The following is a 27582-nucleotide window of genomic DNA, read 5'->3' as shown; positions in this document are numbered from 1 at the left end:
GGTCTGCCACAGTGTGTCTGTCAGAGGGAGAGTGGAGACCTTCAGCACCACAGATAAACCTGCAGCAACTCCCTCAAACACCCAGACAGCTGATAAGTTCACTTCGTTCCTACCGGGATGTCCAGCTATCTCAAGCAGCAGAAGTTCAAGCAGCACAGAGAGCGGGAGAGAGAGGGAGAGGGAGAGAGTGACCGGGGAAGAGAGAGAGGACGTTTTCCTTTCTCTCACCAGCTCTGTTAACAAAATAAATTGCCATTGTTTCCTTAATCTAAATGTGCCATGACTAGGTCTTTCAAAGTTCCATTCCATGTGTTCTGTTTTGGTAACCTTTTTACATTTCCCTTTAGTTACCCCATGTTCTATTCCTCCAATAGTATTACTGCTATTCTGTCCTGTTTCAGGGAACATTTGTCTTCTCTTCTGTGTTTTCCAGAATATTCCGACACTGGGGACGGTTGCCATAACAATGGCCCTCCATAACTGTGATGAGGTAGCCGTGGCTGGATTTGGCTATGACATGAGCACCCCTCACGCCCCCCTACACTACTATGAGAAGATCAGGATGGCGGCCATCAAAGAGGTACCACTGACGTGACGACTGACGCCAGCCATTTACCACTCTTAAGGTTCACATTGGGGCCTTGACACACACTCACACACACACTTACACACATCATGGAACGAAAAATGTAATGTAAATTGTAAAACAATGCCTTCATCTGACCATGAGGTCACACTGACCAAAAGCAGAAGGTTTGTTTAGGTTTTTAGCAGAGCCCTGCTCAAATAAAGGAAGCTGAAAGAGGGGCATGTGTACTGTATGCTGTCAGTCTGATGGGTAACTATGGATGAGGTTTGTGTCATCCTTACCCAGCAACTCACCGCTCACCTACATGTTCACACACACGCACACACACACACTCCATACTGCATCAAAGTGAGAAGAACTGATGGCTTAGTTTGGTGCCAATGTCAAAATAACTCCATTAAGAGAAGTGTTTATAAACGTCTTGTAAAACAGGAGGGACATTTAGAGACAAACTGACCTGAATATTTGAACCATGCACTGTAATTCTAAACTATTTCCAATGAAACCCCAGTCATTCTTTCTAGAGACTTTACTGTGTAGTGAACAGGTGCAGGATGGATGTTTGGCTATATCTAGACAGACTCAGATCTGCTTTAAGTCCACTCACTCAGACTTAGACTTGTGTGAGGTGAGGTGTTAGTCTCTGTGATAGGGGTAGGTTGACCTGAAAGATACAGACAGACAACCTTGTAGGGAATCACAGTTGTTCAGGTCATGAATACTATAAAGATCTTTATCTCATCTTTGGTTGCAGTGATTCATTCCTGAAGTGAGTCATTCAAGCCCTCATTCCAGAAGGCTATCCTACTAAGTTTGTGAAAGCGCTATGACAAGTTTAGATTTTGAAAGGGTTAAGTTGTGAAAGGGATGGTTTATGAAAGAGTTAGGTTGATCTGAAAGAGACAAACAGACAACCTTGTATGTCAAATGACTGTGTGTTGCCGTGGTATCGTCTGTTCTCTGAACCCTTAGTTACCGGAACAGAACAGCAACATCCATCCATCCGCCCACTCAGTCAACAGCTATGAACCATACAGCCAGGGCTGTGTTGGTATGTTAGCATTCCCTGCTAAGCGTGTGTCTCTGTCTCCCTTTAAACTGTCTACCAACATCCTCTCTGTTTAGCTTGCCTAGTTTACTTCTCTGCAGGGGAAGTTTACACTGACCTTTCTCTCCTTATTTAATAGCCTTCTCCAAGAGTCTTGTGGTTTCTCTCTAATGTTCATCGTGTTACTTCCCAGTTCCCACCACCACACGGGAGGCGAGATGTGGAGTAGGATGTGGAGTAGGATGTGGAGTAGCATGTGTAGTAGCATGTGGAGTAGGATGTGTAGTAGCATGTGGAGTAGGATGTGGAGTAAGATGTGGAGTAGCATGTGGAGTAGCATGTGGAGTAAGATGTGGAGTAGGGTGTGGAGTAGGGTGTGGAGTAGGGTGTGGAGTAGCATGTGGAGTAGGGTGTGGAGTAAGATGTGGAGTAAGGTGTGGAGTAGCATGCGGAGTAGGGTGTGGAGTAGGGTGTGGAGTAAGATGTGGAGCAGGGTGTGGAGTAGGGTGTGGAGTAGGGTGTGGAGTAAGATGTGGAGTAGTGTGTGGAGTAAGATGTGGAGTAGGGTGTGGAGGAAGATGTGGAGTAGGGTGTGGAGTAAGATGTGGAGTAGGGTGTGGAGTAAGATGTGGAGTAGGGTGTGGAGTAGGGTGTGGAGTAGGCTGTGGAGTAGGGTGTGGAGTAGGGTGTGGAGTAGGGTGTGGAGTAAGATGTGGAGTAAGATGTGGAGTAGAGTAAGATGTGGAGTAGTGTGTGGAGTAAGATGTGGAGTAGGATGCGGAGTAGGATGCGGAGTAGGCTGTGGAGGAAGATGTGGAGTAGGGTGTGGAGTAAGATGTGGAGTAGGGTGTGGAGTAAGATGTGGAGTAGGATGTGGAGTAGGGTGTGGAGTAAGATGTGGAGTAAGATGTGGAGTAAGATGTGGAGTAGGGTGTGGAGTAGGGTGTGGAGTAAGATGTGGAGTAGGGTGTGGAGTAGGATGTGAAGTAGGGTGTGGATTAAGATGTGGAGTAGGATGTGGAGTAGGGTGTGGAGTAAGATGTGGAGTAGGGTGTGGAGTAGGGTGTGGAGTAAGATGTGGAGTAGTGTGTGGAGTAAGATGTGGAGTAGGGTGTGGAGGAAGATGTGGAGTAGGGTGTGGAGTAAGATGTGGAGTAGGGTGTGGAGTAAGATGTGGAGTAGGGTGTGGAGTAGGGTGTGGAGTAGGCTGTGGAGTAGGGTGTGGAGTAGGGTGTGGAGTAAGATGTGGAGTAAGATGTGGAGTAGGGTGTAGAGTAAGATGTGGAGTAGGGTGTAGAGTAAGATGTGGAGTAAGATGTGGAGTAAGATGTGGAGTAAGATGTAGAGTAAGATGTAGAGTAAGATGTGGAGTTAGATGTAGAGTAAGATGTGGAGTTAGATGTAGAGTAGGGTGTGGAGTAAGATGTGGAGTTAGATGGGTAACGGAAGTAGGGTGTAGAGTTAGATGTGGAGTAGGGTGTAGAGTAAGATGTGGAGTTAGATGTGGAGTAGGGTGTAGAGTAAGATGTGGAGTTAGATGTGGAGTAGGGTGTAGAGTAAGATGTGGAGTTAGATGTGGAGTAAGATGTGGAGTTAGATGTGGAGTAAGATGTGGAGTTAGATGGGTAACGGAAGTCAGGTGTAGAGGAGCCTGTGGGTGCTGGTGTTTGAAGAGGGGGCAGGACCACAAGCACAATAGCAAGTGTGTCCCAAGTGGCTTGGGACACAGACACCTGTCAGACACTTGTCCCAGTGTCTGGAAGGTCCATCTGATCCCTTCGTTATGTACACAGCACTCTGCCTGGTCATAAATCACTCTTTACTAAGGTATGTCAGAGCCCAGAGTGGCTGGTCTGGTCCCTCCATGGCTGACATGTGATCACCCCCAGCACACACACACGACTCCCCAACCAGGTGTCAGTGTGCACTATCTTCAGACTCGTGTCAATTTGCAGCGACACAAACCTGTCTCAGCCCCTCCTCCAACCCCCTTGCATGTATAATTGAGAGCTGTGGTAGTACAGTATTCTCTCTGTGGGTGACCCAGTCCGGGGCCAGTGTGAAGCTGTCAATCCAAGACGACCGCTGGGCCTCACACTCAAAGACCTTTGGGTCTGTTCCTGTAGAACGGCTCGGCCCAGCAGGCTAAGCTCCCTCTGAATGGATCACACACAGCCATGTCCTGAACAGATAGAACTGTTCAATCATCTATCACCGTAGTCTCCTCATAATGACACCAGCATTAGTCACTAAGACCAAATGAAGCAAGACTGAACAAATATCCTATAGATATTATTGAGAAATCAAGTGCCTGGAATCCTGCATTCTTCTAGCATATTATGCTGAGGTGTGTTTTGTTCTGTCTGTCTAATCTCTGCCTGAAGGATTTCCTAACTCTGTAGAGGGAAGCCCTGGGTGGGGAGGAGGGATTGTGAAGCTCTGCTCTCTGAGAGAGAAAGAGAGAGAGATAGAGTCTGAGGAGCAGGTGAAAGCATGTGGAGCCCTAGTCAATCCCATCCTCCCCCTCCTGCTCTTCTGAGCTGTCAGTCACTCAGCTGTCCCTACAGGCTCCAAACATGAACCAACTCTACCTGAGATAGCCAGTCTAGCCTACAGCACTCTCTTTTAAGCATGGTTCTACAGATAACGTGTCCTATAAACAATGGAACACTTATGGCAGTTATATAGGATAGTGAGGTAAAGGGTGGGGTTTTAGACCAGACACGCTATAGATATTGCCTTTGAACTGCATGACAACAGCTCTTAGGGATGGGTCGCTCCTGTCGTGGTTGATCGTGGTTGATACTACAGGTGTTTTGAACAAGTCTGTAATGACACTAGTTTCCCCACCATAATTTTCCGTCATATACCAGCGTCCCCAACCTCAGATCTTTGACCATAGACGTTGCTATTTTGAGCGGTGAATGGTTTTCACATTTCGCTTGTAAAGCCATGACAAGAAAGCAGTTATCTCTTTCTGTCTCTTATCTTTTGTATCCAACAGCCACAATAAAGTGGTTTAGACCCAACATTTAGTGTACCACGTTGTACAGTCAGTCTTCTGGTATTGTCTCTCCCTCTCATCCCCTGTATTTAAGGGGCAGCTCCGTAAGTGAAGAAAGCTCCTTTAAAAAGACAATAGTTTCACTGTCAACCTCAATAGTCTGTTTACTTTACGTCTTCTTTTATGTTACTATTGTACCTCTGGCATTTACCTCCACTGATCTCTGTGATCAAAAGTTGAAAGTAAAGTAATGGTATGTGGACGCAACAGCTTTGACATCCTCCCTGCCTCCCTTCCCAAAGAATGTGACTTTTTACCTGCATCTCCTGTAAAGTACCTACCGTTTTCCTCTGTCTCTCCCTGTCCACTCCCACTCCTGTTATTCTGCATCTCCTCTCCTCTACCACTCTCTCCTTTGTACTCCTCTATCCTCCCTCTATCCCCCTCTCTCCCCACCTCTCCTCCCTGTCTGTCTTCTATTCACAGTCCTGGACTCACAACATTTCTAAGGAGAAGGAGTTCCTGATTAAGCTGGTGAAGGCTGGGGTTATACAGGACTTGACCAATGGGATCTGTGGCTCAGGATGCTGATGACAACATCCAGCCAATCCCAGGTCACAGAGAGATAGAGAGAGGAGAAACACGGAAGCAGCATTGTGTAGTTCTGCTCTGTTCCCCCCAACCTAACCTGCACCCCTGGCTGAGCCATACTGTATTCAGGAAAGAAGGCTGGTGAAGGGTTCTGAAGGGTTTCTCGCTCTGACAGAGGAGAACTGTGGTAAATGGCATAATCCCTGCACTACACTAGAGAGATAGAACTACAACATTCTAGAATTCTCTACAAAACCGAGAGCTAGAACTGTCTAGAACACTGAGAGCTACACACTATTCTGTTTAAGGATTTGCTGCAGTGTGACATTACAGTTTGATGAAAAGATGGACTGACAATCTGGACATAATGGGTTGTGCCAAGAATACCTCTGGAGAAGGATAAAGGACATGCCTCTACTCATACTTCGACAGTATACCTGAATGTATTCTGTCACCACGTACGCATCACTGTTATATATTTATTTGAATCTCTTGTAATGGCAGCATTGCCCTCTCTGGGCTCAGTCGAATAGGTTTCCAGACAGGTAGCAAATAATGCACATACATATTCTGCTTCTAATGTATCGGGAAGTGGACGGAAGGGCCGGTGCTCGTGGTTTAGAAGCCCTCCACACCTTCCTTCCCCCTTTAAGATATGCTTTTAAATGATTTACCTTGAGAGATTACTTTGTTCTCCTCTGTCTTTTTTAAAATGCAAAGATCAAGAAAAAAAAATGGGGGGTGACGAGTGACCGACCCCCCTCACTGGATAAACATGTTTTATTTTCAGAGAAGCACTGAGCTTTGTGTCATTTTCAGTTCATCAGTGTTCTTCCCAAACACTCATCTGTCCTGGATCACGTTTCAGACTGTTACTCTGGTCTTAATGCTGTTATATGTGTCTATAGGGCTCTGGTCAAACATTGTGCACTATATAGGGAATAGGGTGCCATTTGGGGTGCATACTTTATTTCAAGTCTGCATGGCCTGCAAACATAATCAGTGTTACTACTTACTACTGTCAGTTGTTGTTTAAACAATTGAGGTTTATCAATTTTAAATGTCTTGTTTTATTTCTTTGTTTCTTTGTATTTTGTTAAGCAATAATATATGGTGTCTTAACCACCGTTCTCTGTTCAGCCACATATTATCTTATTTTCTACTCATATGCACAAGCCAAAGCACTTGATCTGAACTTCTCATCGCTCATACACAGCAGGGGAGACGGCTGAGGGAAACGGCTCATAATAATGGCTGGAATTGAGTCAATGGGATTGTTTCAACCACATGGAAACCATATGCTTGATACCATTCCATCGACATTCAGCCATTATTATGAGCCGTCCTCCGCTCAGCCGCCTCCACTGATACACAGTCACTACACTATGGATCGTCGTGCATCAAGATGGTTTGATAAATGAAATAAAGCAGATTATAACTCTGCCCCTTGTCATTTTATGAAATGCATACAACTGGAGAGAGGTAATGAAACGTGTTTTTATATTCCTGTTTTTAATGTTTAATTGAATATTATAACTACTGTTGTCTTCCCTAAACGTTTTTTTTGCATTTAAAAAGCATCTATTTGATATTGCAACACAGCAATGTCTAACAGTGTTGTTTTCTAATGCCATGTTGTTCAGATACAGTATATGTTTGTGTTTCTAAGTTTTCCACCCACCCATCCATGTATTCCAGGAGTGGATACACCTTATCAGAAAGATCATCTCAGCTTTTCTTGTCCTACTAAGTGGCATCAACAAACAGTCAGTGTTTATGAGAGAGTGCTGGTAAACATGGTCAATGTAACTGGTGGGGCTGAGTCATCATTGTGTTGTGAGCTGGGTTCAAATACTATTAGAAATCTTTCAGTCTTTCAGCGTTTGCTCTAGCTTCCCTGGAGTGCCAGTTCGGTAGGTTTTGCAGATTTTTTGACTATTCTATTGGTCCATTAAGCCAGGGAAGATCAATCAAGCATGATAAAATAGTTGAGATGGTTTCGAATAGCATCTGAACCCAGGTCTGCTGCTTTCTTGGGTGGGTTCTTGCAGGATATTTGTGGGGAAAAGGTCAAGGACAGGGAATGTTCTATGTTCCACACGTTGGAGACTGCCAACAACAGAACAGTATCCTGGGAACAGATTACTGACCATCTTAACTCTTTGAGACTAACCACTGGTGTGTGTGTGTGTGTGTGTGTGTGTGTGTGTGTGTGTGTGTGTGTGTGTGTGTGTGTGTGTGTGTGTGTGTGTGTGTGTGTGTGTGTGTGTGTGTGTGTGTGTGTGTGTGTGTGTGTGTGTGTGTGTGTGTGTGTGTGTGTGTGCTTGAGTGCAAGCGGAAATTTGTTTTGCCATGGTTACTATTGCATTGTAACTATACCTTTTTTGTAATGAGTCAGAGGTGTTACCAAGCTTGTATTGCCTTCAGCCAGGAGGGAGAGTCCAACCCAACCATTTGGTCTGCAAGTTAGATCAGGTTAGTTAGAGAGAGCTGTGGCTCAGACAGGTTAGACAGCTGTGGCACCATAACACCAGTCCAACAGGGACTCAATTTATCTCACCTCTGTAGAAAGAAACAGGAGAAGCCGGGAGAGGCTGAAGTCTGCTGAAAGCTGGAGTTTGCTATTCCAAAAGGAATGTCTGTTCACTTCTTTTGGACTTAGGAGTGCTGCCTTAATGGCTAGAATAGTTATCAAGGGCCACCCTTACACAACACTAGGGCTGCGTCCCAAATGGCACCCTTTTCCTTATATAGTGCACTGCTTTTGACCAGAGCCCTATGGGTGCCGTTTGAGACAGAGATGACTTCAGTTTATTAAAGTGATTTCACCTCATATGACATTCTTCTGCTGTGAGTCATGAAAGAGAGACTTCAAAGATTTCACATGGATAGAGAAATCAATGTAGTGTGTGGATGTTTATCTCATTACAGACTTGGCTCTAAGGCTATGGTTATAGTTTGAGTCCACACTTAGAAGACTGTCAAAGGTGCAGGGTGACTGGGGTCAATGTCAGGATTATTGTAGCTCTGGTCCAGAGCATTACATGCGTCCTAAAGAAGGCATGTAACGCCCTGGACCAAAGCTAGGGTTATTGCTGCTAATAAAAAGGTTGGTTTTGAGTCCAAGCCTGAGCTACAGTATATGGATAGGGTCAGTGATAGGTGTTACATATACAGTGCATTCAGAAAGTATTCAGACCCCTTGACTTGTTCTACATTTTGTTACATTACAGCCTTATTCTAAAATGTATTAAATTGTTTTTTCCCCCTCATCAATCTACACATAATACCCCATAATGACAAAGCAAAAACAGGCTTTTAGAAATGTGCAAATGTATATATAAAAAACCCGGAAATATCACATTTTCATAAGTATTCAGACCCTTTACTCAGTACTTTGTTGAAGCACCTTTGGCAGTGATTACAGCCTCGAGTCTTCTTGGGTGACGCTACAAGCTTGACACACCTTTATTTGGGGAGTTTCTCTCATTCTTCTCTGCAGATCCTCTCAAGCTCTGTCAGGTTGGAGTAGCAGCACATCTATTTTCAGGTCTCTTCAGAAATCTTCAGAAATGTTAGCTGCTTTGGCAGCAGCTAATGGGGATCCATAATAAATTAAAATACAAAGGACATCCAGATACTTGTCCCAAAGCCACTCCTGCGTTGTCTTGGCTGTGTGCTCTGGGTCATTTTCCTGTTGGAAGGTGAACCTTCGCCCCAGTCTGAGGTCCTGAGTGCTCTGAAGTAGGTTTTTATCAAGAATCTCTCTGTACTTTTCTCCATTCCTCTTTCCCTCGATCCTGACTAGTCTCCCAGTCCCTGCCACTGAAAAACACAGCATGATGCTGTCACCACCGTGCTTCACCGTAGGGATGGTGCCAGGTTTTCTCTAGACCTGACGCTTGACATTCAGTCCAAAGAGTTCAACTTGGTTTCATCAGACCAGAGCTGTCATGTGCCTTTTACTGAGGAGTGGCTTCTGTCTGGCCACTCTACCATAAAGGCCTGATTGGTAGAGTGCTGCAGAGATGGTTGTCCTTCTGGAAGATTCTCCCATCTCCACAGAGAAACTCTAGAGTTCAGTCAGAGGGACCATCGGGTTCTTGGGCACCTCCCTGACCAAGGCCCTTCTCCCCCTATTACTCAGTTTGGCCCGGCAGCCAGCTCTAGGAAGAATCTTAGGGGTTGCAAACTTCTTCCATTTAGATTCTCATAGCAAAGGGTCTGAATACTGTAAATAAGGTATTTCTGTTTTTTATTATAATACATTTGCAAGAATTTCCAAAAACCTGTTTTCGCTTTGTCATTATTTTAGAATAAGCCTGTAATGTAACATAATGTGGAAAAAGTCAAGGGGTCTAAATACTTTCTGAATGCACTGTATACTGAACAAAAATGTAAACGCAACATGCAACAATTTGATAGATTTTTACCGAGTTACAGTTCGTATGAGGAAATCAGACAATTGAAATAAATTCATTAGGCCCTAATCTATGGATTTTATATGACTGGGAATACAGATATGCATCTGTTGGTCAGAGATACCATAAAAAAAATGGGCCTCACAATGAGCCTCAGGATCTCGTCACAGTATTTCTGTGCATTCAAATTGCCATCGATAAAATACAATTGTGTTCGTTGTCCGTAGCTTATGCCTACCCATACCATAACCCCACCACCACCAACGTTGACATCAGAAAACCACTCGCCCACACAGCGCAATAAACGTGGTCTGCGGCTTATGGTATAGAAATTAACATCAAATTATCTGGCAACAGTTCTGATGGACATTCCTGCTGTCAGCATGGCAATTGCACGCTCCCTCAAAACTTGACATCTGTGGCATTGTGTTGTGTGACAAAACTGCACATTTTAGAGTGGACTTTTATTGTTAACAGCACAAGGTGCACCTGTGGAATGGTCATTATGTTTAATACGCTTCTAACAGGGATGTAAACACATTTGTGCACAACATTTTAGAGAAATAAGCTTTTTGTGCAAATGCAACATTTCTGGGATCTTTTATTTCAGCTCATGAAACACTTTACATGTTGTGTTTATATTTTTGTTCAGTATAGTTATGGCTGAGGTTTCTATTCTTGTCTTGTCTTGGCTTGGATGCAGTCCCTATGTCTGCGTTCCAAATGGCACCCTATTCCCTATATAGTGCACTATTTTTGACCAATGCCCTATAGGCCCTGGTCAACAGTAGTGCACTACATACAGTCTATAAGGAATAGGTTGTCATTTGTGATGCATACTATGAGTATGCTTTCATGAGATTATTTGGAGCCTGCTACAGTATAAATTGGCTTGTTAATAGTGTGCACCATGTAATGGACACTGTTTGGCTAAAGGATCCTAGCGCCAACATATCGCAATTATTCTGCTAATAAATGTTATGAGATCTTAAAAACATTGCACTCTATTTCAGAACATGTTATAAGCTGTGTTTAGTGGACCACGTTTGTGTTTTCTTCTCTTTTACTTTGAAGCAGAATGGATGTCCTAGATCAGTACTCTCCAACCCTGTTCCCGGAGAGCCCACCCTCCTGTAGGTTTTTACTCCAGCCCTGTTCCCGGAGAGCCCACCCTCTTGTAGGTTTTCACTCCAGCCATGTTCCTGGAGAGCTACCGTCCTGTAGGTTTTCCCTCCAACTCTGATCCTGGAGAGCTACCCTCCTGTAGGTTTTTACTGCAGCTCTGTTCCCGGAGAGCCCACCCTCCTGTAGGTTTTTACTCCAGCCCTGTTCCCGGAGATCCCACCCTCCTGTAGGTTTTTACTCCAGCCCTGTTCCCGGAGAGCCCACCCTCCTGTAGATTTTTACTCCAGCCCTGTTCCTGTAGAGCCCACCCTCGAGTAGGTTTTTACTCCAACCTTGTTCCCGGAGAGCCCACCCTCCTGTAGGTTTTTACTCTAGCCCTGTTCCCGGAGAGCCCACCCTCCTGTAGGTTTTTACTCCCACCCTGTTCCCGGAGAGCCCACCCTCCTGTAGGTTTTTACTCCAACCCTGTTCCTGGAGCGCTACCGTCCTGTAGGTTTTTACTCCAGCCCTGTTCCCGGAGAGCCCACCCTCCTGTAGATTTTTACTCCAGCCCTGTTCCTGGAGAGCCCACCCTCCTGTAGGTTTTTACTCCAGCCCTGTTCCCGGAGAGCCCACCCTCCTGTAGGTTTTTACTCCCACCCTGTTCCCGGAGAGCCCACCCTCCTGTAGGTTTTTACTCCAACCCTGTTCCTGGAGAGCTACCGTCCTGTAGGTTTTTACTCCAGCCCTGTTCCCGGAGAGCCCACCCTCCTGTAGATTTTTACTCCAGCCCTGTTCCTGGAGAGCCCACCCTCCTGTAGGTTTTTACTCCAGCCCTGTTCCCGGAGAGCCCACCCTCCTGTAGGTTTTTACTCCAGCCCTGTTCCCGGAGAGCCCACCCTCCTGTAGGTTTTTACTCCAGCCCTGTTCCCGGAGAGCCCACCCTCTTGTAGGTTTTCACTCCAGCCATGTTCCTGGAGAGCCCACCCTCCTGTAGGTTTTTACTCCAGCCCTGTTCCCGGAGAGCCCACCCTCCTGTAGGTTTTCCCTCCAACTCTGTTCTTAGAGTGCTGCCCTCCTGTAAGTTTTCACTCCAGCCCTGTTCTTAAGAGTGCTGCCCTCCTGTCGGTTTTCACTCCCACCCTGTTCTTAGAGTGCTACCCTCCTGTAGGTTTTCACTCCAGCCCTGTTCTTAGAGTGCTGCCCTCCTGTCGGTTTTCACTCCCACCCTGTTCTTAGAGTGCTACCCTCCTGTAGGTTTTCACTCCAACCCTGTTCTTAGAGTGCTGCCCTCCTGTAGGTTTTCACTCCCACCCTGTTCCTGGAGAACCCACCCTCCTGTAGGTTTTCACTCCAACCCTGTTCCTGGAGAGGTATCGTCCTGTAGGTTTTAACTCCAACCCTGTTCCCGGAGAGCCCACCCTCCTGTAGGTTTTTACTCCAGCTCTGTTCCCGGAGAGCCCACCCTCCTGTAGGTTTTTACTCCAGCCCTGTTTCTGGAGAGCCCACCCTCCTGTAGGTTTTTACTCCAGCCCTGTTCCCGGAGAGCCCACCCTCCTGTAGGTTTTTACTCCAGCCCTGTTCCCGGAGAGCCCACCCTCCTGTAGGTTTTTACTCCAGCCCTGTTCCCGGAGAGCCCACCCTCCTGTAGGTTTTTACGCCAGCCCTGTTTCTGGAGAGCCCACCCTCCTGTAGGTTTTTACTCCAGCCCTGTTCCCGGAGAGCCCACCCTCTTGTAGGTTTTCACTCCAGCCATGTTCCTGGAGAGCCCACCCTCCTGTAGGTTTTTACTCCAGCCCTGTTCCCGGAGAGCCCACCCTCATGTAGGTTTTCACTCCAACCCTGTTCTTAGAGTGCTCCCCTCCTGTAGGTTTTCACTCCCACCCTGTTCCTGGAGAGCTACCCGCCAGTAGATTTCCACTCTAACCCTGTTCCTGGAGAGTGAACCTCCAGAAGGTTTTAACGCCAACGCTGTTCCTAGAGAACCCACCCTCCTGTAGGTTTTAACTCCAACCCTGTTCCTGGAGAGCTACCGTCCTGTAGGTTTTTACTCCAGCCCTGTTCCCGGAGAGCTACCATCCTGTAGGTTTTTACTCCAGCCCTGTTCCCGGAGAGCCCACCCTCCTGTAGGTTTTTACTCCAACCCTGTTCTTAGAGTGCTACCCTCCTGTAGGTTTTCACTCCCACCCTGTTCCTGGAGAACCCACCCTCCTGTAGGTTTTCACTCCAACCCTGTTTCTGGAGAGCTACCGTCCTGTAGGTTTTAACTCCAACCCTGTTTCTGGAGAGCCACCCTCCTGTAGGTTTGAATGCCAACCCTGTTCCTGGAGAGCGACCCTCCTGTAGGTTTTAACTCCAGCCCTGTTCCTGGAGAGCCACCCTCCTGTAGGTTTTAATGCCAACCCTGTTCCTGGAGAGGCACCCTCCTGCAAAACCTTAAGGAGGGTAGCTCTCCAGGAACAGGGTTGGAGAGCCCTGTCCTAGACAGTAGATGATCAGATAAATCACACACAAGGTCTGCTGTGTTGTTTTCTATTCAGAAACACCATGGTAACTACAGTAATAAATTATATGATTTCTCGTTAGTGGTTTACTGTAATGGTCGTAAAAGAAGACTAGTGATATTAGATACATTTAGATTTGATGATCTACACACCAATATACTGTAGATTTATCTTGAAAATATATGGACTCAATATAGACAACCAAAAAACTAAACTAGAATCCAAACCAGCAGCTACAGTACTAGACAACAACCTAACAACAGCATACAACTCTCTAAGAATGCTGGCAGCCAGATCTTCCAATGGTTTTAATATGCTTGTAGCATCTGCTGTAAATAGTACCCAGATTTAGAAAGTGTGTGAGATCACAGACAGCTCTGCTATGGACACAACAGGCAGGTGTACACTATTTAAAGAGCTGGATCCTTGACCTGGACATGGTCTGTCACTGTGTGCGTGCGTGCATGTGTGTGCACATGTGTTCTGGGGTGGGGTGCTGGGGCTTGGTAGAGTGCACACAGACAGGTGGTCTGCTCTTCTCTACTCTATGTAGGTGGCCTCTGGTCTGAGCTGGGGAGGGGACACCGGGGGACAGCTCTCACATACCACCAGCAGCAGCAGGCCAGACGGGGTTCTGTTGCTGCTCCCAAGTCTTTTGATCTTCTTTTGATTCCTTCTTCTGTCTGACCTGAAATACGAGCCCTGGTTCTTGTCGGTGGTTCCCATCATTTTGTTTTAATTAAACCCTGAGTGAGGCAGGGTTTTGGTCTGCCCCTGCACTGTTCTCCAGTGGAGTGTGTCTGTGCAGTCTCAGGTTCCACACCCTTTTATTTTAACTGACACTGCATCTGCGCTGGATATACCCATGGCTGCTACAACGCTGACCCAAAAAAGTTTACTCAAAAATGGGAGACGTGGGAACACTTGCAGATGGAAAACATGTTGCTCCTTTTTCCTTTTCTCTGCCTCCCTCTATCTCCCTCCTCTCTCTTTCTCTCCATATCGCTCTCTCTCTCTCTGTCCCCGATGCATGCATGGGAAATGTTTGGGACTGAGGCTGGGATGCTGGAGAGGTTTATTTTCTAGTCCCCTTCTTTATGTCATTTCACAGCTGTGGTTTTTCATGTCATCTTGGGTCTCCTTGTCCCTTCTACAGCCTAAGAGGAGGCGTGCTCCTTCTCACTCCCCAGGTACAATGTTTATTGAATTAATGTTATTACACATTTTACTCTGTGAAACATCAGCATCCCAAAGCCAGCACTCACTCAGTTGTGTTCCAGAGAAGAGTGTTTACGTTAGCAGACCCAGCAGGCCCACAGCAAACCACAAGGGGATTTTAAGAGACCCATGAGCGTAGACACACACATGCCTAGTTCACATCTGCAATAGGGACAGAAGACAGACAGAGAAACAGGTGGTCTGGTCACTACACGTCTCCCGTTGCTGTTATATAGCCGCCATGAGAAATAACATTCTGTTTTCTCATTATCATTTGTATTATACTTCAGGAACTGACAGAATAGATTCTAGAACATGATGTGTTCTAGAACAAATGATGCATGTAATCACTGAAGGAAGATCTGATAGATACTCATTAGTAGTGTATGTGTAATGTGGACCAGGTTTGTTCAGCGATCCTCTTTTGCCACGCTGATCTACTGCTTGTTTTCTCAGGTTGCCAGGTGCTTTAGAGATATCTTCACATTTAGTATGCTCTCCAGAAATAGATGAAGTGGCTCACTGTGTTCCTAGCTCAGTGGAGTGGAATCACTAGGCTACATCTAGGAGAGAGAGAGTTCCTGTCCATCATGCCTTTTCACAAAGACTTCTCTCATGCTCCTCTTTCTCTCTCCTCACTCCAGCAATGTGAGTAATAGGCATACAGTGTGTTTGTTTGTGTTTGCTGGGTTCTGTACTTAACCCACAGTATTTTACAAGGGCATGCTGTTATAATGCAAGCAATGTGAAACGGTATATATGAATAATGAACAGGCTCTCAACCACCCATGCCTGGGAGAAATCCTCTGATCACCAACTCCTTCACAAGAGCAGGATGCTGTGAATCAGCAGGAGAGCTGAAGAACCTGGAAGCTTTAGCAGCAGGAGATCCAGGGGGGCCATGCCTGGCCACCCAGAGACTCTAACCCCTCACCTCTAACCCCACCTCACCACAGGAACAGGCCAAGAGGCCACATTTGATAAAGCTCTACATGTAGTCCTCCAGTGCCATTGTGAGCCTTACTCAGATGCCAAGATTACACGTTTCTTCATAGAGAGAAACCATGCTGGGATATGTGGATGGACACATGCTTGGCACTGCAGGGGGCTTGACACTAAGTACCTTAGCCACAGGTTAATTCCAGTGTCATGTTGTGTTTTAGATGCAAAGAGTGTGGTCATTTTGGAGTGGAGGGATGATCGGTAAATATCAAGCTTTGTTATATTAGATATGTGTCATCAACCTATTAATACTGCTACTGTGACCTCTCTATCAGGATTTAAAATCGTTCTCTTCTCAGTTTTAATTAGCCATGACTAAAGATACATGTGTGGGTTGGCAGTGTGGCACTGTGCTCAACATGCTCGAAACAAACGGTCCCTGCTTCAAGATCAATATGTCTGCTGTTTTGCAATAGTTCCCTTGGTCTTAAAGGGATGAAAAAGCACTCTGGATCAGGATCGGGGAAAGGTCTAAAAACAAACAACAATTTTTTTTTAAAGAAAACTAGCTTTAAAAGAAAATGACATCAAATAACTATCTCCCCATTTAAATACAAACCCAGGTCTCGGTTTGTGCACACACACCCGGTCGGGATCCTATTCTCCTCCTGCTATCCATCCAGAGTCAATGAATGTGTCCCAAATGGCACCCTATTTCCGGTATAGTGCACTACTTTTGACTAGGGCTTGGCCAAAAATAGGGCACTATGTAGGGAATATGGTTCCATTTGGGACAGTCTATGAGCTCTGTTGTTCCAGCTGAATTCCATACGCCTGAAAATACATCACTCTGACAGAGGCCAAATTGAGTTTAAATGGCTATTTGGAATAAAATTATTTCGGTCATCAATTCCTTTTGAAGGGTTCAGCCATCATTTCTGTAGAGAGGGAGGGAAGGTTAATTGTATCCATAGGGAAGTCCACTTGTGTTTTATGGCCTGGAAAGCACTGAGAACATTAATTAATGGTCATTGGTCCGTGTTAGAACATGTGAATTTAATCAGCCGGTTGCTCTTACAGTAGGAGGCTATAGGAGCAGAGAGAGGCTTGGGAAATGTTAGGAGGGAGATCTGAACTTCTGATGAAGGTGGATGGGAGGTGGTCTAGCTGAATGTCTGAAACTCCAGAGACGGAGCAGGTGGGCCCATGTTTGCTTAGTGCCTGGGCCAGGCCAGAGCAGGGAGGGCCTGTGTGGGCTGGGCAGGACAAGGTTCCCTGCTATGGGTCAGTGCGTGCCACTATGGCCTCCTGGGTGCCTGGCTGGCTTTTAGGACTTTTAGGAGTGTCATCATTGCTGGAGGCCGTCATTAATTTTCTCCCTATGAGCAGAGGTCAACTAGGTCTTCATACCTCTAAACCACTACCCAAGAACAGTCCAGAGGTCAACTAGGTCCTCATAGTTGCTGTGTATATATTCCTGTGTATATCAAGAATGGTCCACAACCCAAAGGACATCCAGCCAACTTGACACAAATGTGGGAATCTTTGGAATCAACATGGGCCAGCATCCATGTGGAACACTTTCGACACCTTATAATCCATGCCCCAATGAATTGAGGCTGTTTTGAGGGCGAAAGGGGGTGCCACTAAATATTAGGAAGGTGTTCCTCATGTTTTGTACAATCAGTGTAGGTCCTCATACCTCTAAACCACTACACAAGAACAGTCTAGAGGTCAACTAGGTCCTCATACCTCTAAATCACTACACAAGAACAGTCCAGATGTCAACTAGATCCTCATACCTCTAAATCACTACACAAGAACAGTCCAGATGTCAACTAGGTCCTCATACCTCTAAACCACTACACAATAACAGTCTAGAGGTCAACTAGATCCTCATACCTCTAAATCACTACCCAAGAACAGTCCAGATGTCAACTAGGTCCTCATACCTCTAAATCACTACACAAGAACAGTCCAGATGTCAACTAGGTCCTCATACCTCTAAACCACTACACAAGAACAGTCCAGAGGTCAACTAGGTCCTCAATCTTCTAAACCACTACATAAGAACAGTCCAGATGTCAACTAGGTCTTCAATCTTCTAAACCACCACACAAGAAGAGTCCAGAGGTCAACTAGGTCCTCAATCTTCTAAACCACTACACAAGAACACTCCAGATGTCAACTTGGTCCTCATACCTCTAAACCACTACACAAGAAGAGTCCAGAGGTCAACTAGGTCCTCAATCTTCTAAACCACTACACAAGAACACTCCAGATGTCAACTAGGTCCTCATACCTCTAAACCACTACACAAGAACAGTCCAGATGTCAACTAGGTTCTCATACCTCTAAACCACTACACAAGAACAGTCCAGAGGTCAACTAGGTCCTCATACCTCTAAACCACTACACAAGAACAGTCCAGATGTCAACTAGGTTCTCATACCTCTAAACCACTACACAAGAACAGTCCAGAGGTCAACTAGGTCCTCATACCTCTAAACCACTACACAAGAACAGTCCAGATGTCAACTAGGTCCTCATACCTCTAAACCACTACACAAGAACAGTCCAGATGTCAACTAGGTCCTCATACCTCTAAACCACTACACAAGAAGAGTCCAGAGGTCAACTAGGTCCTCATACCTCTAAACCACTACACAAGAACAGTCCAGATGTCAACTAGGTCCTCATACCTCTAAATCACTACACAAGAACAGTCCAGAGGTCAACTAGGTCCTCAATCTTCTAAACCACTACACAAGAACAGTCCAGATGTCAACTAGGTCCTCATACCTCTAAACCACTACACAAGAAGAGTCCAGAGGTCAACTAGGTCCTCAATCTTCTAAACCACTACACAAGAACACTCCAGATGTCAACTAGGTCCTCATACCTCTAAACCACTACACAAGAACAGTCCAGAGGTCAACTAGGTCCTCATACTTCTAAACCACTACACAAGAACAGTCCAGAGGTCAACTCCCTCCCCCCCATTACACTGCTGCTACTCTCTGTTGTTATCATCTATGCATAGTCACTTTAATAACTCTACCCACATGTACATATTACCTCAACTAACCGGTGCTCCCACACATTGACTCTGTATCGGTACCCCCCTGTATATAGTCTCGCTATTGTTATTTTACTGCTGCTCTTTAATTACTTGTTACTTTTATTTCTTATTCTTATCTGTATTTTATTTTTTTATTTTATTTTTTTAAACTGCATTGTTGGTTAGGGGCTCGTAAGTAAGAATTTCACTGTAAGGTCTACACCCGTTGTATTCGGCGCATGTGACTAATAAAATGTGATTTGATTTGATTTGATTTGAACTAGGTTCTCATGCCTTTGGACCACACCAGTCACAGTGTGTCCAGGGCCTTTTCTCAATTGGATTTGCTAAACTCCGTTGTCTTCTGTCCTCTCTCGCCTCCTTATGAAAAAGGTCAAAGGTAATGGAGGATAGGCGGCTAGGAAAGGGAATGTGGATGAAAATGCGTTTGTATGAAATGAGACTCCTTCTCCACATCAGGCAAATTACGTTTACAGGGTGGATCCCAAAATAAATGTGTAAAGTGAACAAAATCATTTAAGTTAGTTTCACAAAACATTTTATTGTTTTTAAACGTGTGCATGCTTTTCTCCTCCCGACAAAACAAAAGCTGATTCCAAGGGCGTGTGGCAGATTTCAAAACGTTTCCACGAAGGACTCAGATAAGATACACATGAATATCCTCGATGAAAGGTGGCTATAAAGCAGGGGAGGACGCTCTTCCGTTTGCCTACTAATGAAATGGCATCTCCTTGAACACTTATCGGTTTCTGGGTCACGGAGGAGAGAAGACGAAGGAGAGAGGGTGGAGAATGGACTTTTGCCCAAATGAGAAAAGGCCCAGAGCTGCTGCCAGGTCTTCAGACCACAACACTACTCACTGGTCACAGTCCAGGACTGCTGCAGGGGTCAACTAGCTCCTCATGGCTCTATAGACCACAACACTAGTCTAAGACTCACAGTCCAGGACTGCCTGCTGCCCCTGTCCAACCCCTCCACAGTCACATGTGACCCATAACCAACCACACAGTGAGGATACTGAATACAATTCAGGCTTTATACATTTTTGGCTTAAGAGGTTGTTTTGGTCATGCTGATGCTGTTCTCTGAGCAATGCTGAATAAAGACCTGGCCTCAGAGTCAGCAGCGTGGCCTGGAGTCACTCCTCAGTGCCCCTGTGAGCCCTTCTGTCTCCTGCCCCAGTGCCCCAGTCAGCCTCCTGTCCTGTCTCCATGCCCTAGCTCCAGGCAGGCTGGCACGTTGGCTGGTCTCACCCTGTCAGGCAGCCTCCCAGGCTGGCCAAAGCTCGGCCAGCGGAGTGTGGCTGGGTCAAGCACCAGCAGCACCCAGTGAGCCAGTCAGCATCCATCGCTGCCCAAAGAAGGCAACCCTCTGTGGGGCTTTAATCTGCTGTTTGGCACCGGCCTGGGCTGAAGATGCTATGGCTTCGCGCTCCTGAGGTGGAGAAGAGATCCACAATCTGGAAAAGAGGTTTAGTTTGTGTTCCAAATGGCCCCCTTGGCCTCCTATTCCCTATATAGTGCACTACTTTTGATCAGAGACCTATGGGTTCTGGTTAAAAGTAGTGCAAAACATAGGAAATAGGGTGCCATTTGGGACAGACATGTAGAGTTCAGAGCTGGCTGGCCCTGGCCTTGTAGCCAGTCGGGTGGGTTGGATTCCAGGCCAATCTTGATAACACCTCTAAAGCTTGCGATTCAGATTGCACCCCAGTCGCTTGCGGGAAGTTTGGTCATGAAAGCTTCCATCCCAAATGCCACCCTATTCCCTATTTAGTGCACTATTTTTGGTCAGGGCCCATAGTGCACTATATAGGCAATAGGTTACCATTTGGGACGTAACCTGGCTCATTACTGAGGTTTGTTTTATCAATTGTTAAGTGTGTGACTGGTGGTTTAAATGGCCTTATCTCAGAAACAAGCATTGGGCCAATTGTGGTCACATAGAAAAGTGTGGGTATTGATTAGGCATCAAGTAATTGTGTATGGATTGTAAAAATAAACACTTGAAATTCAACCTATTTTAAAACAAAGTCCCTTTGTTTAAGTTTATTATGTCAAGCAAGTAGGCTACTGATATGATAAACGATCACAAGGGTCATTCAACAGGCAAAACGAGAAGACAATTCTACATGTTACTAGATGTCAAATTATGATTGTCATGGGTCATTTGTCGGTTTCGTTGTTTTCATGAGATAACACATTATACAAGTACTTCAGTGCAGTGTGTAAAGTTAATACCAGTACTGCAGTGCAGTGTGTAAAGTTAATACCAGCAGTGTGGTTGCATTTGACGCTCATAAAATGGGTGTACAGCTCTCTCCTATAGGTTGCCTTCAAGTGCTCGTTTAACATGCGCAGTTAATAGACACCGCCGCTCGCGCGCGATCCTTTGGAATCTAAATGGGACGCGCCACCCATTCTAACTGAACCGGGTCAACTTTGGACGTAAAAGAACGAGATACGCAATCAAGTTAATGTAGAGATTAAAATAAGGAACCGAAATAGTAAGTAGGCCTAATCATGAGCGTTTGTAAATTGAGTGTCATTTCACAGAAAGCAACCTGTGTAGGCTTTTGTGGGCTGGGATCATGTGATAGACGGTGGAATTTGACACCACCCCAGGCTTTAAAAAACGTGAGCCAACTCACATCTGTATTTGGAGCTACAATTTAACACTAACATCTGCAGTTTTCAGTGAAGAAAGAGGGAGACTATTTATATTCAATGAGAACGATACCTGTGACGCGGACCATAACGCATCTCGGGCGCATCCATTGTGGAACATACAGAGAATCCCATGATCAAGTGAAGTTCTGTATGGAACTCTTATCTGTCTATCTGGAAGTTTTTCAGAAAACTTTGGCTGCATATTTTTAATTAAAATTAAGATTGCGCAAGTATGCCAGTGTATGTAAGAGAGGAATCCAGAGAAATATTTCTAAGGAATGAAGTGCCATTGCATTTAGTTTTTTTTGGTCTTATAAGGTTGATGTTTTTCTGCTCACACACACGTCCATGATTGGGAAGGTTGTCGGTGAAGGTAAGATTCAAATAAACACTATTGTTTTGTTGGCTAATTCTATAATAATCTATGTTTAATGTTTGTTTTGCTTACAGTAAAGTTTAATGTTTTAAATTACCACACACAAGCAAACAATGTCGATGTAGCCTATATAATATGTCAGTAATTGCAGCCTAGTTATTGCAGTCATGTTCAAACTCCTGCGCGGCATGAATTGGACTCTCTTCAGCTGCGCTCTGTAATGATCATTTGACTTTGTGCCAAATGTGCCAAGTCCTTTGACTTGTAATCCAACCTATATTAGTTTATATTTCTATCTATCTAACTCTGACATAAATGCTAATCCTACTTCTTCTACATAATAATTGTAATTTATTACTACAACGAATGATAATGGTGGTCATAATAATTACAATATTAGTAATATACCAATAATGTTAATAATAATAGCAATAACAATAATAATAATACAGTTATTGGTAATAAACAATCAAACGTTCAGTACAAATTGTATAGCTGTGTTATTTTTCTGTATGCATGTTTGTGTTTCTAAAGCATTTATCCACTTGTGCGCAAAAAACTAATAAAATATATTCCTCTTCTAATTTGAAATGCAGAGATTTCAAAGAATGTATACCAAGAAAGCACTGTCAACGAAAGAGATGTTAAATACCTACAAAGTCAAATGTTTATTTGATTAGATAGTTGGATAGGACAATTGACATCTACCACATATGCGTAAATGCATGGGAATCATGGAAGGATATTCGTTGGAGCGAGTGCGGGACCGACTGGTGCGTGGAGAAATTGTGATTTCAGGCTGTTTGTTTTTTCCATCGTTAGGTCACTTTATTTTCCTGGTCGCAGATGTCAGTCTGTGTGGTGATATTGAACTCGACACCCTCTTAAGCGTTTTCCAAAGAGGGCGACAAACCACCTGCTACTTGTGTGATTAAATTGTTTAGCTCTGGGTCCGGAGCTGTATTTTAGTTCTAAAGAGACCGTTTCATTGGTGTGGATGTTCATTTGTTCACCTTTGCCATTTTCATTTTAATGTTAGCTATGTTTTACTTGACATGTGTATCAAGTTGACAAGCTTGTTTTTCTTCTAACATGAGTGTTTTTACTGATGAATGAAACCAAGCTGAAAATTGCATTAGAAAAATAGGCTATTTTAAAGTTCAAAATGGGTTTACCCAGGTCCTAGGTGCAGACAGTGATTGTTATCTGCAGTTACTTGAGGCTGGAGCAAATCACCATCAAGCTTCCCCATCTATCTATCTATCTATCTATCTATCTATCTATCTTTCTCTCCATCCCTCTCTCCATCACTCTCTCCCTCTGTCCTTTTAAGGTATTTTTACAAATGTGTCTAGAATGTTAAATAGGTCCATTGTCTGCTCTCTCATGGAACTATGGCCTCTTCATGTAGGCAGTAAATTATATCGCTATCCTCTTACCAGATAAAATGCATTAATAATGGTGGGATTGTTTATTTGAAATGAAAGAAAGGCAATTAGTTTGTAGTAGAAGTCTTTCCTCTGAGTTTAAAATGCCCTAACTATACACAACAATAACCAGTTACTCTGTTATACTCTTAAGCTGAAATGTGTATTGTCCTGTGTCAGGACAGGAGTTACATAAAAGGTTAGAAAACAGGAGAAGATGTGTTGCAGTACATATCCTCTTTTAAAGGATACACCAAATCCCAACAGGGTCCATTTAGTAATCCATAAGGAGGGGGTAAGGCAGGGATAGGGCATGGGTGCTCTGCTGGGGTGCTGGGGAGCTGGGGAGAGTTATGGGCTGCAGTCAGGTTGTGGCAGAATAACGGCAGTCTGCTTTATAGCAGTGAGGACTAATGAGAGGCCTGGTAGTAATGACAAACACCTTCAGTCCTTCAGTTTTCAGTCCCCTCTCAGGGTCAGGTCAGACCTCACCATTAACAACCAGTTAGAGTAGCAGCCCATACTCCAAATGCCATACTTCATACTCCATCCTTAGCTGGTAGCTTGGTCCCATACTGAATGTGCTGTAGGAAACCTTTGGATTGTTGGTTGTTGTGCCATACATGACAACAATAGTGGAATTGTCTGCAGCGCATCGAGTATAGGCCCAGGCAATATCTGTGGATCAATAGAGCTGGGAGATACAGAGGGTGTGACAGGCACCTTGCTCTCAGTCAGAACCCTTTCTCTCAGTCAGAACTCTTGCTCTCAGTCAGAACCCTTTCTCTCAGTCAGAACCCTTTCTTTCAGTCAGAACCTTTGCTCTCAGTTAGAACCCTTGCTCTCAGTCAGAACCCTTGCTCTCAGTCAGAACCTTTGCTCTCAGTTAGAACCCTTGCTCTCAGTCAGAACCTTTGCTCTCAGTCAGAACCCTTTCTTTCAGTCAGAACCTTTGCTCTCAGTTAGAACCCTTGCTCTCAGTCAGAACCCTTGCTCTCAGTTAGAACCCTTGCTCTCAGTTAAAATCCTTTATTTCAGTCAGAACCCTTGCTCTCAGTCAGAACCCTTTCTCTCAGTCAGAACCCTTTCTCTCAGTCAGAACCCTTTCTCTCTGTCAGAACCCTTGCTCTCTGTCAGAACCCTTGCTCTCTGTCAGAACCCTTGCTCTCAGTCAGAACCCTTGCTCTCAGTTAGAACCCTTGCTCTCAGTCAGAACTCTTGCTCTCAGTCAGAACCCTTTCTCTCAGTCAGAACCCTTTCTCTCAGTCAGAACCCTTGCTCTCAGTCAGAACCCTTGCTCTCAGTCAGAACCCTTGCTCTCAGTCAGAACCCTTGCTCTCTGTCAGAACCCTTGCTCTCTGTCAGAACTCTTGCTCTCTGTCAGAACCCTTGCTCTCTGTTAGAACCCTTGCTCTCAGTTAGAACCCTTGCTCTCAGTTAAAATCCTTTATTTCAGTCAGAACCCTTTCTCTCAGTCAGAACCCTTTCTCTCAGTCAGAACCCTTTCTCTCAGTCAGAACCCTTTCTCTCTGTCAGAACCCTTGCTCTCTGTCAGAACCCTTGCTCTCTGTCAGAACCCTTGCTCTCAGTCAGAACCCTTGCTCTCAGTTAGAACCCTTGCTCTCAGTCAGAACTCTTGCTCTCAGTCAGAACCCTTTCTCTCAGTCAGAACCCTTTCTCTCAGTCAGAACCCTTTCTCTCAGTCAGAACCCTTGCTCTCAGTCAGAACCCTTGCTCTCAGTCAGAACCCTTGCTCTCAGTCAGAACCCTTGCTCTCTGTCAGAACCCTTGCTCTCTGTCAGAACTCTTGCTCTCTGTCAGAACCCTTGCTCTCTGTTAGAACCCTTGCTCTCAGTTAGAACCCTTGCTCTCAGTTAGAACCCTTTTTTTTAGTCCAGAACCCTTTCTGTCAGTCAGAACCCTTGCTCTCAGTTAGAACCCTTGCTCTCAGTCAGAACCCAGAAGGGTTAAGGTTAAGGTTATGGTAAGGGTTAAGGTTATGGTAATGGTTAAGGTTAGGGTAAGGGTTAAGGTTAGGTTTATGGCTAGGGTTAGTAGATAGTTTAAATGTTACTGAGTGTGTTTCTGCCGACTGTGTGTACATTATTAGTTGTCCTCTGATAGGGTCTCTGTTCTTATGACCTCATGCAGCATGACATGCGGTCATAACAGGCCCTGCTCAGCTGATCACTGTTGCAGATATGGAAACGTGCTTTGACACCAGACCATCCTTGACATTAATTGCTCACACCAGTAGAAATCCACTTTCTTTAGCTGAAAAACGATGGCCAGAGCTTACCCATGATGTTGCACAACGATTTAAGTCCATAAGTCATTGTTTTAGTCAAAGTATGATATATTTGATATAATCCGAACTTCACATGTTAATCCATGTGAATGCGGTGTATTTTCCTATGATATGACGTACAAATTATTTTCAGCCTACGTTTCGTTTCAGGGCTGGGTTTTATTTGAATTTTACCATCCAGCAGCATGGCATTGTTTATTAATCATACACAGCTGCAAAGTTAGCCATAAGATGGCGCCGAGGAACATGGCTGACGTTTTACATTCTCCCAACCAATTGTGCTACTCTGTTAGTTTTTTTGCGTTTTGTGTAACTTATTTTTTTACTTATTGTGTACATAATGTTGCTGCTACCGTCTTTTATGACCGGAAATAACTTCTGGACATCCGAACAGCGATTATTCATGGCAGACTGGAAGAAACTTTTTCTATTAACGTGTAGATTATCCTGCTTTCACTGGAACAGGCCCAGACCCCCGCCTTTTGCGTGAAGAAAAGACGCAGGAGAAGGGGCCGCAGATCGGGCAGCCTTCGGAGAATCCGTAGGCAAGCGAGTAAACTCCCACTACCATCCGTTCTTCTTGCTAACGTGCAATCATTGGAAAATAAAATTGATGACCTGCGATTAAGATGATCCTACCACTGGGACATCAAAAACTGTAACATTTTATGTTTCACGGAGACGTGGCTGAACGACGATATGGACAATATAGAGCTAGCGGGATTTTCCATGCACTGGCAGAACAGAGACGCTACCTCTGTTAAGACGAGGGGTGGGGGTGTGTGTCTGGTTGTCAATAACAGCTGGTGCGCAATGTCTAATATTAAAGAGGTTGAGGTATTGCTCGCCTGAGGTAGAGTACCTTATGATAAGCTGTAGACCACACTATCTACCAAGAGAATTCTCATCTATATTATTCTTAGCCGTCTATTTACCACCACAGAACGAAGCTGGCACTAAGACCGCTCTCAACCAACTCTATAAGAAAAGAAGAAAATGGTCACCCAGAAGCGGCGCTCCTAGTGGCCGTGGACTTTAATGCAGGCAAACTTAAATCAGTTTTACCAAATTTTTACCAGCATGTCACATATGCAACCAAAGAAAAAAACTCCTAGACCACCTTTACTCCACACACAGAGATGCATACAGAGCTCTCCCCCACCCTCCATTTGGCAAATCTGACCATAATTCTATCCTCCTAATTCCTGCTTACAAGCAAAAACTAAAGTAGGAAGTACCAGTGACTCGCTCAATACGGAAGTGGTCAGGTGACGCGGATGCTACACTAAAGGACTGTTTTGCTAGCACAGACTGGATATGTTCCGGGATTCATCCAATGGCATTGAGGAGTACACCACCTCAGTCATCGGCTTCATTAATAAGTGCATCGACAACGTCGTTCCCACAGTGACTGTACGTACATATCCCAACCAGAAGCCATGGATTACAGGCAACATCCGCATTGAGCTAAAGGCTAGAGCTGCCGCTTTCAAGGAGTGGGAGACTAATCCGGATGCTTATAAGAAATCCCGCTATGCCCTCAGCTGAACCATCAAACAAGCAAAGTGTCAATACAGGATTTAGATTGAATCCTACTACACCAGCTCTGACGCTCGTTGGATGTGGCAGGGCTTGAAAACTATTACGGACTACAAAGGGAAACCCAGATGCGAGCTGTCCAGTGACGCGAGCCAATCAGGCGAGCAAAATGCCTTTTAAGCTCGCTTCGAGGCAAGCAACACTGAAGCATGCACGAGAGCATCAGGTGTTCTGGATGACTGTGTGATAACGCTCTCGGTAGGGGATGTTAACATTCACAAAGCCGCTGGGCCAGATGGATTACCAGGACGTGTACTCAAAGCATGCGCGGACCAACTGGCGAGTGTCTTCACTGATATTTTCAACCTCTCCCTGTCCGAGTCTGTAATACCAACATGTTTTAAGCAGACCACCGTTGTGCCTGTGCCCATGAACACTAAGGTAACCTGCCTAAATGACTACCGACCCGTAGCACTCACGTCTGTAGCCATGAAGTGCCTTGAAAGGCTGATCATGGCTCAAATCAACACAATCATCCCAGAAACCCTAGGACCACTCCAATTTGCATACCGCCCCAACAGATCCACAGATGATGCAGTCTCTATTGCACTCCACACTGCCCTTTCCCACCTGGACAAAAGGAACACCTATGCGAGAATGTTATTCATTTACTACAGCTCAGCGTTCAACACCACAGTGCCCTCAAAGCTCATCAATAAGCTAAGAACCCTGGAACTAAACACCTCCCTCTGCAACTGGA

At 45.0% G+C, this 27582-nt stretch overlaps 1 protein-coding gene across 6 annotated transcripts in view; it reads left to right on the top strand.

Annotated features, from left to right (window-relative positions):
• The window catches only part of LOC129869564 (CMP-N-acetylneuraminate-beta-1,4-galactoside alpha-2,3-sialyltransferase-like), a 121217-nt gene that overhangs the window by 71823 nt on the left and 21812 nt on the right, over nucleotides 1-27582 (top strand). For 5 of the 6 annotated variants that reach the window (XM_055944075.1, XM_055944078.1, XM_055944072.1 and 2 more), the window contains 2 exons: nucleotides 434-580; nucleotides 5128-6675. In XM_055944075.1, the coding sequence (XP_055800050.1) occupies nucleotides 434-580; nucleotides 5128-5232 (252 nt within the window). In that variant the 3' untranslated portion in view covers nucleotides 5233-6675. Of the gene's footprint in view, nucleotides 1-433; nucleotides 581-5127; nucleotides 6676-27582 lie in introns of those variants that run through there. The other variant, XM_055944073.1, reaches the window with a different exon arrangement.

The sequence above is a fragment of the Salvelinus fontinalis genome, chromosome 14 (assembly GCF_029448725.1).
Source record: "Salvelinus fontinalis isolate EN_2023a chromosome 14, ASM2944872v1, whole genome shotgun sequence".
Taxonomy (NCBI): Eukaryota; Metazoa; Chordata; class Actinopteri; order Salmoniformes; family Salmonidae; genus Salvelinus; species Salvelinus fontinalis.
The sequence above is the reverse complement of the archived record's forward strand: the minus strand, read 5'-3'. Positions and strand labels throughout refer to the sequence as shown.